This window comes from Barbatula barbatula, assembly GCF_947034865.1.
Source record: "Barbatula barbatula genome assembly, chromosome: 22".
Classification (NCBI taxonomy): domain Eukaryota; kingdom Metazoa; phylum Chordata; class Actinopteri; order Cypriniformes; family Nemacheilidae; genus Barbatula; species Barbatula barbatula.
The window spans coordinates 12,882,788-12,896,943 of NC_136785.1; the positions used below are offsets into that span (position 1 = coordinate 12,882,788).

Sequence of the window (14,156 nt, forward strand, 5' to 3'; positions counted from 1 at the left end):
GCAAGTGTGTGATGCGGCGGTGTGGTCCTCTCCGCACACATTTGTCAGATTTTATAGTCTGGATGTCCACACTACTCCAGGCTCACAAGTCCTGGAGTCTACATCCCAAAGTCACGTCTGATGCCTTCTCTTGGCTTGTGCACACATACCACACAACCGTGGGGGGTCCAGACACCTCCAGTGCGGCTGCGTTGGTATTCTCGTTCTCATAGCGTTTGAAACGCAGCATCGGCCTATGAGGCGCGTGGTCAAACTTCACCTCTGGGTATCAGAGCTCATTCAACAAGAGGGGTTTCATCTTCTATGGCCTTAGCAAGAGGTGTCCCCTTGCAGCAAGTGTGTGATGCGGCGGGCTGGTCCTCTCCGCACACATTTGTCAGATTTTATAGTCTGGATGTCCACGCTACTCCAGGCTCACAAGTCCTGGAGTCTACATCCCAAAGTCACGTCTGATGCCTTCTCTTGGCTTGTGCACACATACCACACAACCGTGGGGGGTCCAGACACCTCCACTGCGGCGGCGTTGGTATTCTCGTTCTCATAGCGTTTGAAACGCAGCATCGAGTGTGGCTTTTGATAGGGAACGTCTCAGGTTACTTGGCTGTAACCCTGTTCCCTGAAAAAGCGGGAACGAGATGCTGCGCCTCAATGCCGCACTGTAGGCGTGCCGGACGTCCTTTCAGACAAAATTGGAACCTGAAGACGCGTTCACGCCACGCGTATTTATAATCTGCAGGTGCTGGTGTAATTAACCAAATTACCTGCCGAGGTTATTTAAAGCCAAAAGAATCTTTGGCGTGTTTGACACACGTGCTTCACAACCGGTCAAACAAAGATGTTCTCCCATAGCCTTTGAAATGCAGCATCTCGTTCCCGCTTTTTCAGGGAACAGGGTTACAGCCAAGTAACCCGAGACGTTACCCTAAATGCATGCAGGCTCTAGAAACACGAGTTCCCGCAGCCTTAAGGAAAATGCCAGATCAATAGGGTAGATGAAGGACTTATTTACTACCCTCATGATTTCACAGTTCACCTCTTCTGCTGTATACGTCTGGCAGCATAAAATCAAGAAAACACTACTGCAAGCCCACAAACACCACAGAACCTAATGTATTTTCACCTTTTACTTTAAGATAAGCCAGAGAAGCGGCCCACTGTGGGATGCCGGTGTGGGCATTATCTTATTTTTTCCTTGTTGATCGTGGATCAGTCAAAGGTGCTGAGACTTCAGCTCTTAACTTAAATCGATTTGAGGGTGATTTCATTAATCTTTGAAATCTATTTGGTTTGTGTGTGCAATAACAGCCGCACAAATAACAGAAAATAATACAGTCTCTGAATACATTTGTTTTCTGCATATTATGTTTGTTAAAACAAATTACTTAATGTTGGCAATGTTCAAGTGCTGCTTCACAAAGGGATTCTATTACTGTTTTGGGCTCTTTGCAATTAGATTAAAGTCCACTTGTAATTCAACTATACACTTAGCGAAATACTAATGCCGGTGCAATATAAATGCACATGTTAATCTTTCCCCCAGTGTATTACAACGTGAAAACCTCTTTCAAGCCTCCTATCAGTGAAACGTTTGCCCCCAGTAGCTCTAGATACAGATCCGCAAAAAGTACTGCAAAAGTAAACAGAATACAATTTGACTGCAGGCTTCCGTTTGGCAAACTATCAGAGCAAAAATCTCCAGACAGTTTTATCAAATTCTCTACAGTGCTGCTCCGCACAGTAGGTTCCAGCGAACACTTGTCACAAACAGGTTGCATTCTCAAATACTGGCACGTCGAGGGATGCATCCGATACTGCGCTCGTGTTCCTGCACTCGTTAAAACTAGTTTGTTGGGTAAACATTGTCACATAGAGAACAAGCGGCTGCGGAAGGGATCGTCAGTGGATTGGAGATATTTCAGAAGCTGTGTATCGATATTTTAGGATGTATGTGACGTTAATTCATTGCCAATATTCTCGGCTGCTGTTGTGTGAGCAAGCGCGTGGAGTGCTTTGAACTCGCGAAGAGATACAGACGAGAGAGTGTATTAAGCGAGTTTATTATCTCAAGTAGCACTGGGAAGTTTGTTTAATTGTAGTGAATTGGTTTGTCAGCTGTCTCAGCTGACAAGAAATCGTGACTCTCGGACTTTCTGAAAGCTACTGGAGAGAAGATGCGAGCAGAAGAGAAATCTTCTTTCTCTCTGCTGTGTGTTTTATTGCAGCTTACTCATTCAGCACCCTCGTGGCTTTCTTAATCGAAGTATTATGATGCCATGTATTTAGTGGAGTTGAAATATGAACAAATTCAATCTTTAGTCCCACTGTAGTCTTCAAATATTTTAATTTTACTTTTCGGTGTTGCCAAACTGTGATTGGTTGCATTTCAGTGATGTGACCTCTTGGGCAGTCCTTGGTCAGTAAAAGGTGCTATGGAGTCCAGACCTTCTGCTGTCCGCCTGAGGGTCTAGTTACCCATGATGAGTTCCACTGCGCTGTAGCAAAAATTACAGCTTTACTAAATACATAAGTACTCACACTAAGTTCTTGGTTGATTATGGTTGTTCACCCGTGGGTCATCAAGGGTGGGCATCAAAGTTACGGGACGTCTTTCACATTCAACCCTTCAAAAATGCATCGGCAATTGCAGGAGCGTGCATGCCAAGTTCTCCAAGTGGGAGGACAAGCTCCTTGCAAGCATGTGTTCAGGAAATGCTAATGTGTCACTCGCCGAATGCAGAGGGGTGTTGTCAACAAAACAGTTGCCAATTAATCACGAAATGGTGTCTGACACTTTGGCATCTAATTTGCTTGTTCTCACACTCCATCCTCTTTTCTCTCTGCAGGCTTTCTGGGCTCTGAGTGATATGGCTGGCGCTCTTCGCAAGCTCGCAGCGCACATCCCTTGCGTGTGGATCGCCCTCATGCTTTTCGACCCCAGCTCGCAAACTGGGTAGGATGATTCATCACCCCTCCCCGTCTTGCTATGCTCTCTGTCTTCCTTTTTCCCCCGTTGCAGGCTCCAGGGATGCATTGCAGCTAATACGTTCATTAATAAGCTTCTATTACTGTATCAGGGGCTTTACGATCTGCAAAATGCCATTGGAACTAACCGTAGTTGGGTGTAAATCGTTGGCACCAACCGCCACGAATTGGATTTCGGCTCGCTTACAAGTGTGACTCAATAAACCTGGAAAGAAACGGATGCCGGAGCTGAGGGACATCGAGACGGGTTTAGCCTAGATTGCACACCAGCGATGCCAGACGGCTTTTACTGCTCATTAGCTCACTCATACATGTCATAATTGTGAAGGTACATCCAGACGGGGATTTAGGGAAAAAGACGATTCTGAGCTCGCGATCAATGTCAAACGTCTGGACTAGCAGTGTCCTGAAGGTTATTGCACTGTATTTATTTAGTCATTATTACAGCAACATTAAATCACACTACTGTTGCAATATACTGTAACATTCAGTGTTTCCTGACCAAGTGTGCGGTTGGTGTACGTTTGTAACAATGGCCTAAATCCAGATCTTCAATCATACCAGATCATCTCCTGTTAGGTGTTTAAAAGGGAATCATTATACTGCAGATTTCCAGCTATTTATCTCCGCTTATGAAGATATATCTGCGTGTTGGTAGAGCGAGTGCGTGTGGTGCCAGGCATGCTCAGCAGGCATCTATTCATCTGGATCCTCACCAGCGTTGTCAGAGTAATTAGTCAAAGAAGAACATTGATTGGAATCTACCAATTCCATCTGCCAGCAACGCAAGCAAATGAGAAACACATGAACGAGAGGGAATGAGAAATATGCATTTAGGGAGGAAGCAGAAAGGTGCCAACCGTTCGTTTAATGTCCCGCACACATAATATTCAGCGGGGGTCACTGAAAGTGGTCGCCTTGCTTTGTGAGAGGCAATTCATTTTCCACTGTGTCAGCAGAGAAGCGCTGTACTGAATTTAATCCTGTGTGACAGAGCATCCCTCCCCTTATCCACCTCTCAAGTACATCACACCACCTCAAAAACAACACCACCTTTTTGCCAGGCGACAATTTCAGATGATAAAAAATCTTGTTGTGGGACTTGTGAGAAGTGATGCTGTTTAGTGTCAATGAAATTTGCATATGCACATGCACAAATAGATTTGAGTACAAGAGCTGAGGGAACGTTTTGGCAAATAATGGCTTGGATTGCGGTCTGTTCCTCACACAAAGCAATGGGATGGCGTTAGAAGAGCAGACAAGTCATATGATCTACATCTACAATACTTTTGTGTACAGTGCTTTCAGAATCAGAATCAGAAAGAGCTTTATTGCCAAGTATGCTTGCACATACAAGGAATTTGTTTTTGTGACATAACCTTCCAGTACACAGAGACAACAAACAGACAAAAATAGGCAAATAAATAAGTGTATAAACAATTGTGCTAGAAATTATAATGGGATAGGATTAAGTAGATGCAGGGATGTACTAGGATGGAGGGGTAACAAATAAATATAAGATATTGCACATTTTTATTACATAAGTGACAAGCCTAGCCTGACAAGCCTAGCCACTTTAAAATGTTATTTTAATGAGCTCATGGGAGTTCATTTTGTGGGTGAAATGTTTCTTTCAAACCTTTAATCTAACACAGAGTTTGTTTGTATTATCTCAGGCTTCAAGATCTTTCATCAAGGACTTTGTTTCTGCTTGTTGGCCTGTCCCAGAAACAAGGGCTTATTATTTTGTTGTAAATAATTGATATAGATTAAAAATACAAAAGCAACCAGAACAAACAATGCTGTTAAATAGACAAACCGGGCCCTTGTTACAGTTTGCTTCATGGTGCTATTTACATTCCTATGCTGAATACGTTCGCGACTAAAGTAATGGACTTCAATAACGCCGTTTATTCCGCTGACCCATTTCCCGTACAGTCAGAGAGGTTTCTTTGGATTTTATAAGCTTTTATTGTGATTCGTAGGCACTTTGTTGTTTAGCCTCATCCCAAGTAAATTTGATTTCAGCCTTCCCAGGGCTATCCAAATAAAACGTTTTTTTTTTCTTTAATGCAGAACAGCATTCGAAAAATGTGGTAGTTTGAGAAAATGGAGCTACGGGCATTAAAGATAGTGTTCTACTTTAAAGAAAACATGTTCAACCTTGTCTGTTAGATTAGAATGTAATTTAGGAGACTTTTTGAAAATTGGATTGTATAGTTTCATGCATCGAGATCGGTAAGTGTCAGTACTCCACTTACAGCCAACATCTCAATCCAACATCGGCATATCAGAGATACTGCTGGAAGACGACATGATAACAAAAGGGCTCTTTATCTTGTGCGCAGTGTCCTTGCTGTTCCCTCCTTCAAATATATTTGCCTGTGATGCTTCGGCAAGCTACAAATATGTTGTTAAACAAGACTAAATGACTACTGACAATTCTACATTGACTGCCAGGTTTTGATATTAATCTATTCTGGACGGAAGATCAAACAGTCGCAATCCCCTTGCGCATACTAACAAGGCGGCGACCTCAATCACAGGAAAGGCAAGCAAGGAAGAGGCTTTTTGACGTTGACCACAGTGTTTTCCTCTGCACTTTTTTCTCCTTGCACTGCAGAGGGATGCAATCTTCACGGACAGCGTGTATCTGAACATATTTGCGTGGCTTCTCGAAAAATTTAGATGGCTTGGAGGAGCCATGACCATGTTTTGGAATAATCCGTTTAGACTTCAGAGCAGCAGATTGCTTGTGCCTCATGAGTATCAGCACTGTCGCTCTGTGAGTCCTGCGGGCTCGGTGATGTCCAACGATACCATCACACGACTCCAAATCAGCTTTGCTCCATCACAAACAAAAATCTCATATTAGCTTATGTTACCCTCATTGCCCATGTGTGCTCCGGGCTTTGATTAAACCATTATTCTCAACAATCCAACGTTTACATATGAATGAGCCGCCTGTGTTTTGCCTTCCCAACAAAGTGTCGCACAGACCCCAATCCCCAATGCACACATAAACAGCCCATTCGCGGCATAATCTAGGGCTAACGATTGCGAATGGGTTGAGCTTCTTTCGTTTTCTGTTTTGTTTGGAATCAGTTTCAACGCACCCGTCCGAAGTGACACAAAATCAATGGAAGAGTGAGGGAGAGTGCCGTATGGATCGCCTCTGAACTTCTCCTCTCCCTCTCTCCAGCTCTTCACACATGCATTATTCACAAGCTTCTGGAGGATTGCGTGGCTTTGTGAGATGTGACCCAACCAACACGTAATATACTGTCAATGGCTGGAGTGAGGTTGTCAAGGTTAACTTGTTACAGGGTGTTGGGAAAGAGTAGGTGAGGGACAACGGGTCTCTTAGCAATCAAATGTTGGACAGATCCTCTGCCCTCGTCCTTCGCCAACTGGTCCATTTATCAAAATACAGTTCAATCACCACAGAGAGCATAACATACAGTACACCAGTTAAACAGCAATGGACTTGTTAATAGTCGTTTGTGCCGAGCAAAACCTTTCTCATACACTATAATTAGTTTTGTCTAGTTAGGACACAGTGTTAGCTATGATTGAAGGCCTATATAACACTATAAATGTATATTATATATATATATATATATACGTTATACTATTGCTGTCCTTCTGAAACCTTGCATGTCCAAATTCACTGTTTTGAGTGGCAAAATATTAAAATCATGAAATAAGGAGATACGAGGTTTCAGAAGAATATTTCTGAACATTTAATATAATGTGTATTTAAAATATATAAAAATATTTCCACCGCCTCCGTATTTGAGTTGTTACTCAAGATTTTATCACAATTTTGTCAGAATCACAAAAACAAGCCAAAAGCAATATTGCATGGCTTCCGTGTGTGGCATATGAATTTGATGTACTGTTCTTAGAAACAGTATTTTTTTAATTACTTATCGCTGCATATTTTCACACAAAATTTGCACGGCTCCAGTTCTGTCATAAAAAACTACGGACATTTGGATGAACTCCTGTAAGATAAAAAACAAACCATTAATTTAGCTTTGACTCTAGCTAACTTTTGCTACATATTTTAAATCAGCCTTTTTTTACGTCCGCCCATACCGGAGCAACAGTAGCTATGCAAACTTCCAGTTGAAAAAAGCAACATTATGTTGCTACTTCTCCATTGTCATTAAGTAGCAGGGATTCAGCAAAGAGATAATAACCGACGCCATGCTAATGTTATATAGTGCGCTCCAAATGCTGCAATTCGCATGATAATTAGCCAATATTTTCCTACACGACTCATTGTATCATTACTCCACTTGTTGATAAACGGAGTAATAGCATTGTCAACATCACAAATGTTAAGTGGCTGATGGTCTCAGCTGGCTATGCTAGAATCTTATTATGCTCCCTGTTGGCCCAGCAGTGGGTATATCTGAAGGGCTGCAGGCCAATAAGAGGAAATCAAAGTCACCATCCCGCTGCAAGGGACAAACAGCACCTCCTTTTTGCCACAGCAAGGATCTTCTTGTTGGGAGGATGGCATGCATCAAGTATGTCATGCAAGAGAAGAAGGGGAACAAGGTCTGATTCTGTCAAGATTTGAGGTGCAGATAACCTATGAAGGGCCACTCTTTGTTTTTTAAGTACAGTATTATAATATGTTCAATTCATAGTCCGTTTCCTCCAGGGTGCTCTGCAGGACTTTTAAAATGTGCAGCGATGCTCTGGAGCTCCTGTCTAGATGGTAATGTCAGATGTGGATGTTTTAATCCTCCCCGCTGATTTGCTTCTTAATTGCGCTGAGGGAAAATCACAGGTTTAATACAGCTGCACCGTTCTGAGCACTTTTCCATTTTTCAAGCGTCTGTCTTCCTTGTCATATTTGACAGTAATGTTTCATGTTTTTGGGGGGAATCAGAGTACTTGCTGTATGGTAAGCTATGCAGTATTGAAACACAGCGTATCTGTTGGACTAATGCTTTTGGGGGTAAAATATGACACATGACGATAATATAATATTAACTGTGATATAAATTGCCGCCATTATAACGTAATAATGCTAATGCAAATAATTCGGCATCAGTATCAACAAAATGAAATTGGTATTACTATTACTAATGTAGCATTAAATATTACAGTTTAATCTAAAAACAACAAATGGAGTCAAGCATGATTTTAAATTGTGACTAAGTTGTCAACTGCCTCGGAAGCAAAAAATATAAAAAAGTCAAAAATATGTTCATTCAAAATCCCATATTATTCAGTCAAGCAGCCAGATTTATTGTAGCCATATTATTTAGCCTATTAAACCTTAATAATGAAATTATTTCCCCCTTAAATTTCTAGGTTTTTTTCAAGGTCTCTTAAGACCCTCCTCCTACAGTTCCTCATTGCTTCTTTTTACTTGGCTGCTACGGGGAATACGGTGGATCGCAATGCTTTTGAATTCAAGGTCCCAACAACATTCGCAGGTCCTTTTACTCACAATTTCCTCCTTCTAGAGCTTCGCATAACTAGAAGAAAGTCCATTTATCTTTCTGTAAATAAATGCTTGGTCCTCTTGGAAGTTGTTGAGGCCCACTGGTGGGTCACGGCCCCCTGTTTGCGAAACACTGGTCTATCAGAAAGCTTTGGTACAGACAGCACTGATGATCAGCTGAATAAAAGACAACTTTTGGCTTATTTTTAAGAGCAGTATATGTGAGCAGTGACATGTTCGGCGTTCCAATCATAGTAATTGCATGTTTCTGTACAGCTTGGGATGTATATTCAGTAAGTGCCATTCCCACTGAGCTTTTGAAATGGAATTTGAACCCCTTTTGTGTTTGATGTATTTCTTGCAGCCACAATCTACAGTTAAAACACATGGCATTTATGTGTTCTGAATCTGTTTTTGCAATCAATAAAATACTCAAAAGTAGGTGTAAAGAATAAATATTACAATGTCCTTAAAATTCACTACATGCAGTGTGTAAAGTGAAGGAATAACACATTTATTGGCATGGGAAAAAAGGAGTCGACTCTCGAGTTGAATCACTCGAATGGTCAGATTTGCGTCACTCTGTGTAATGCCCAACTACGGTCCATTTGTGACACTGCACGCGGTTGACCAATCACAACAGACTAGACCATCTGACCAATCAGATCAGAGAAGGCTGACAGAAAGGAGGGGATAAGACAGATGACTCACCAAACGAATAATTTGAGAGTCAGCCAAGAAGTAAGGGAATAATAACTGCCTATTATTATAAAAGGAAAATGTTTTTACTCCGTGTATGTATGTAAACTTGTTGTCGGACACAACATTTTTGCTGTAGTTTTGCAGCAGGGTAGCCAGTAACTTACTGTCGATTTAATTACTTTCCTATAAGTACTGTTTTCCATTTGAGTTAAACTTTACTTCAACCAAAATTAAATCACTTTGACTTCTGAGATTCAAAATGAGCAAGAAGAGACTGGCATAAGCACAGCAACGCTGCAAAAAGGACATTCTTGCTAAGCATTTTTGTTACAAAACAATTACATAACAGGAAAAGTGACCTAACATATTTAGTATTGTTTCATGAAAGAAAATATTACAAATTGTAAATTAAATCTACAGCAAGTCACTGACAAACCTGCAGCAAAACGACAGCAAAGTTTTACTGCGTACAAAATTGATTTTGGCTAGACCTCAGGTCAAATTTTTAAAGCCTCTATTCTGTGAACTGAGACTATGACCCAGATGTGAAGGCTTGCAGTCAAGTTCACCCTGGAGAGAATCTTGACTTCCCAATGGTAATGATTCTTGTCTGAACTGTTTTCTTTGCTTTTCTTAAGATTAAATTACTTTTATGTTATCTTGCATTAAATTACAGCATTAACAATTGGCATTTTTTAAATGGCTGCATTGCCTCTAGTAGCCCTAAACAATGCCTCAGCAGAAAATGTAGTTCCATCTTATGTTATAGTTTAACAAGATGTCAGATTATAGAGACCTATTTAACCAATAAAGATCTTTCATGTAATGTAATATTTTCGATTCATGTAATCTAAAATGCCTGTCTTGATTCACCTATATCTCTTATCTATACAGTCGTATAGTCTTATCTCTTATATCTGATGCACAAACAGTAAACAGTAGTAAAATCATTCCATGCATTGAGAAAACGGCATATACATGGCTAATACATGACCACGAAAAGTTCAATTTGAGACACTAATAAAATATTACAGGGCAGTCATGACCTGTCTGAGGCTGGGTGGAAAATCAATGTTCGCTCTGACATCCTTGGGCTACCTAATGAAAGCTACAAACCATCTGTGAAATAAAGAATAAAAACTGAAATAAAAGGAGGATGAAAGACATTTAAATTGAAGGAATTGTACAGAATAATCATTCAGATCAGTGGTTTTCAATGGATTTTGCTTCAGGCTCAGATCTGACATTGGTCATCAAGTGGCGATTGAAGACGATTGTTTATCGTCAGGTAAAAAAATCCTTAAACACTAAAAGTACAATTTGTTGAAAATGCCATGAATGATTTAATAATATAGGTTGAATAAAAAAAACGAAACCCTGGGCATAATGTTTTATTGGTATTAACGCCTTTATAGCATTTGTCCTATGTAGACTTATTTAACTCTACTGTACCAGTTTAGATATTTAGTAGATTTATAAATAATTTTCCTATACGCAGATTATCCTAATTTAGCAGACAATATCTTGACACAAGGATACGAAAGTTTTTAATGAACGAGGATAAAAAATTGCTTTAAAAGAAAAGGTTGCACACTTAAGTGTCAGTTCAGCTTCTTTTTAAACTACTTCAGAGATTTGTACTCCCAGACATGTCTAAATGAGGGACTGAATAGGCTCTTTAATACATTAGACTACCATTAAGTGTTTTATGCTGACAAAATGAAGAAATGTAGATGCAGACTTTCAAGTGAGAAACATTACATCAGCACAGCTTAGCATTTGATATATTTTAATGACACTTTGTGCCATTGTGCAACCTTTAAGGGGCGTTCGCCCTGACGGATATTTTCACGGAGAGTTGATGATAAGAGGCAGGGCAGGTAAACGTTGCAAATTTGATGTGGGCATGTCCGGCAACCCGACAAAATCTGGAAGAGAAATATTATGCAAATAAGCAACCACACAATGATAGCGGAGACAGTGAAGGCAATTTATATAGAAACGCTCTGCCCCCCAGAATCTTCATTTTTAGCTGCAAGAATTTTGATTTGTTGTTTAAATTGCATTACAAATTCTTAAAAAAGCACTATTGAAATAATGATGATGATCTGAGATAATATAATATCAAACTGAGGTCCCTATAAAAATGTGTTTTTGTGGGTTGTAATGAAACACAGATACAGTTTAAAACAATAGTTATCAAAAACAAGGTCTCTAATATTCAGACAACTTATGTTTTTTGTGGTAAATCCTACCTTGCCTTTTTATATTTTGTAATAGACTATCGTAATGAAACAGTTTTTTTTATATCTGTTTTGCTTCCCTGAGCAGGTGTATATCAACATTCATATGACAGTCATTTCCTGAATTATAAAGCACCCCTGCAACATTCTCAAGCCTGTAATCTACTGTATAATTCAAACACGTTACACAATATTTCATTTCGACACCACTTCACTCTGTTGAAACATTACATGTGTGTACACACACAATGGTGCGTCTCACTGAAATGAATCACATTTGCTACTATTCGAGCCTTCTGAATATTTTTCTTTGCCACTTACTGACAGATAGATGAAAAGGGAGAGGTGTGCTGTCAAGGGAGAGAAGATTACAAAAAATACAGGGGAAGAGAATAACTACTACTGTATGTAGAGCAACGTATGGGAGGCTTGGGATGGGGTGAAGGAAGGGTGTTACGGGGAAAAGTCAATTTTTTATTTGCAGGGATGATGTGGTGGTAATGAAGAGGGATGAAGCAGCTGCAGCCAAGGCCCGTGATCCTCCAGCAATCCAGCCCCGCATTATAGAGAGACAGAGAGAGAGACAGAGAGAGAGAGAGTCTAACCTCGTAACACCAGATGGGGACACATATGTCTTACGTATGGCTGCGCACAGCCTTTACATGCTTCCTGTCACATCTGCTATCTGACTGACTGTGTCATGTGAAATCAAGAAGCATTTGCTAAATCTATTCATTGTTGGATTTTTTGATAGTATTTGGGATCCAACATGATTTATACACCCAAGGTCTACTTATAATGTTTGCATCATGTTTTGTTTTCAGATTTTCTCAAAGGTCTGTGTCCAGCTGTGTCCTAAAAAAAACGAATCCGTAGTAAAATGAAGCATACAGGGTAACAGCGTCTTACTGTTGTGATCTGAAGCTTCATCCTCGATTGTGCTAATATTAGTATCACAAGGAAGGCATTTCAAAGACACTGCACAATATCTTGTAATCCTTTGAGACATCACTAACGCTTTTTTGCTCAAGTAATCCTGTGTTTGTGTCTCGTATTGACTTATCTACTGTATGCATGAATCAGTCGCTGGGGATAACAAGGCAATGGTGTAGAAGTGGATGTGGTCTTTTGTCACACTATGATATCATAATGACACAAAATCTGACAAAACAAGAATTGTTGGAGTAACAAAAAAGTTTTGAACTCTGAAACTCACTAGATGTATTTATAGTACAATAACCTTTTATAGTTCATCACCCTATAAACTTTAACTTGGCATGCTTTGTACATGAGCATACTCTAAAAAAGTGCTGGATTGTTTTTGACCCATGCTGGGGAAAAATTGGACAGAACACACTGCTGGGTTAAAAATGACCAATGCTGGGTCATTTTTAACCCAATTGCTGGGTTGTCTTTAGTTTTTGACCCATGTTGGGTGACTGTTGGAAAGAAAACACTGCTGGGTTAGAATTACGCAATGCTGGGTTAATTCAACCCAACTGGGTTGTTTCCACTCATGGTTAGGTAAAGACATCCCAGCAATTGGGTCACTTTTAAACCAGCTGTGTGTTCTGTCCCATATTTACCTAGCATGGGTCAAAAACCACCCAGCACTTTTTGAGTGTAGTATCTAAAATCCAGGGCTTTCTGTGTGCTGTTCTTTTTCTCAACATATTCTGACTTGAGCCAGTAAACTAGAAAACTTGCAGCCCCTTTGACACACACTGTCAACCACCTTTTATGCTCCCAGAACATGCTATCAACCAGTGAGCAATTACATAGCAACGTGTTTAAAAACACCTTAGTAAGATTGTTATCGTACTTGCTTGTTTTTTGCCACATGTGGAGGGATAGCAAAGAGAGAGAGAGAGCACGTGAAATGATGGGATCTTTTTAGCCAGACTTTATCTTTCATCACCGTTCTAAGCTCCAAATCAGGGAAATAACCACTTTGCCACGGCTCCAGTAAAAACCTATGTAGCTGTAAATGTTCCTCTGTGGTGTACAATCGATGCTGGAGCCCTACGTTGCACGAGGCATGTAGAGAGGAACACATTCGAATAAACCTTTGTTAAACTTCTCAAAGGTTTGCCATAAGGATTGTAGTGAGGAGTTGCGTGGGAAGCAACAAAATCTGATCGTCTTTTTTTTCCCTTCTGTTTTACCCCGACAATCACTTCATAGTTCACATACTCCCTCCCTCTTTCACTCGCTCTCATTCGCCTCTTCTTTCTTTAATGGGCTGTAAATTACCTTTAAAGATTCAGCTTCAGAGGGTTACATAAACCCTCTGAAAATCTAGTGAGCTAACTTGAAGGAAGACTTGGAGCGTAGCCTCATGAATCCTGCTAATAAACCTCTGGTTTGAGTTCAATGAACGGCCTTCCTCACAGAGTGAGGTTTTCCAGCAAGTACCAGGCATTCATTAGCTTCAAGTCGATATTGAAAAATGCAATCTGGAGAAATTGCGAGCAGTGGAAAGGAATGAAGCGCAAACCCATTGCCCCAGTCGATCAATTGGACGTTAGCTGCTATTGTTCAACCTGTTTGGTTTCTTTTGGTTGCCTGTACACGTTATCTTCTCGACGCACAGGCAATGTCAGGAATGGTCATAGACGCAGGAACAAAGGAGCCTGTCTATATTGTGAGTTGCTAAATACAGCGGCCGTGTAAATGTCAAGGGGAATGGACTGCATCGTCCACCGTCTATTAATAGCAATGCGCTGATATGCAAAGATGCAGTTGCAGTGAGTGACATTTAG

The 14,156-nt window shown here is 40.4% G+C and overlaps 1 protein-coding gene across 1 annotated transcript in view; it reads left to right on the forward strand.

The window, feature by feature from the left end:
* Positions 1 to 2,864: 2,864 nt before the first annotated feature.
* Positions 2,865 to 14,156, forward strand: part of gabra3 (gamma-aminobutyric acid type A receptor subunit alpha3) — a gene marked incomplete at both ends in the record, with an annotated part of 104,824 nt that continues 93,532 nt past the window's right edge. The window contains one exon of the mRNA XM_079487484.1: positions 2,865 to 2,950. Coding sequence (XP_079343610.1) covers positions 2,865 to 2,950 — 86 coding nt within the window. The remainder of the gene's footprint in view (positions 2,951 to 14,156) is intronic.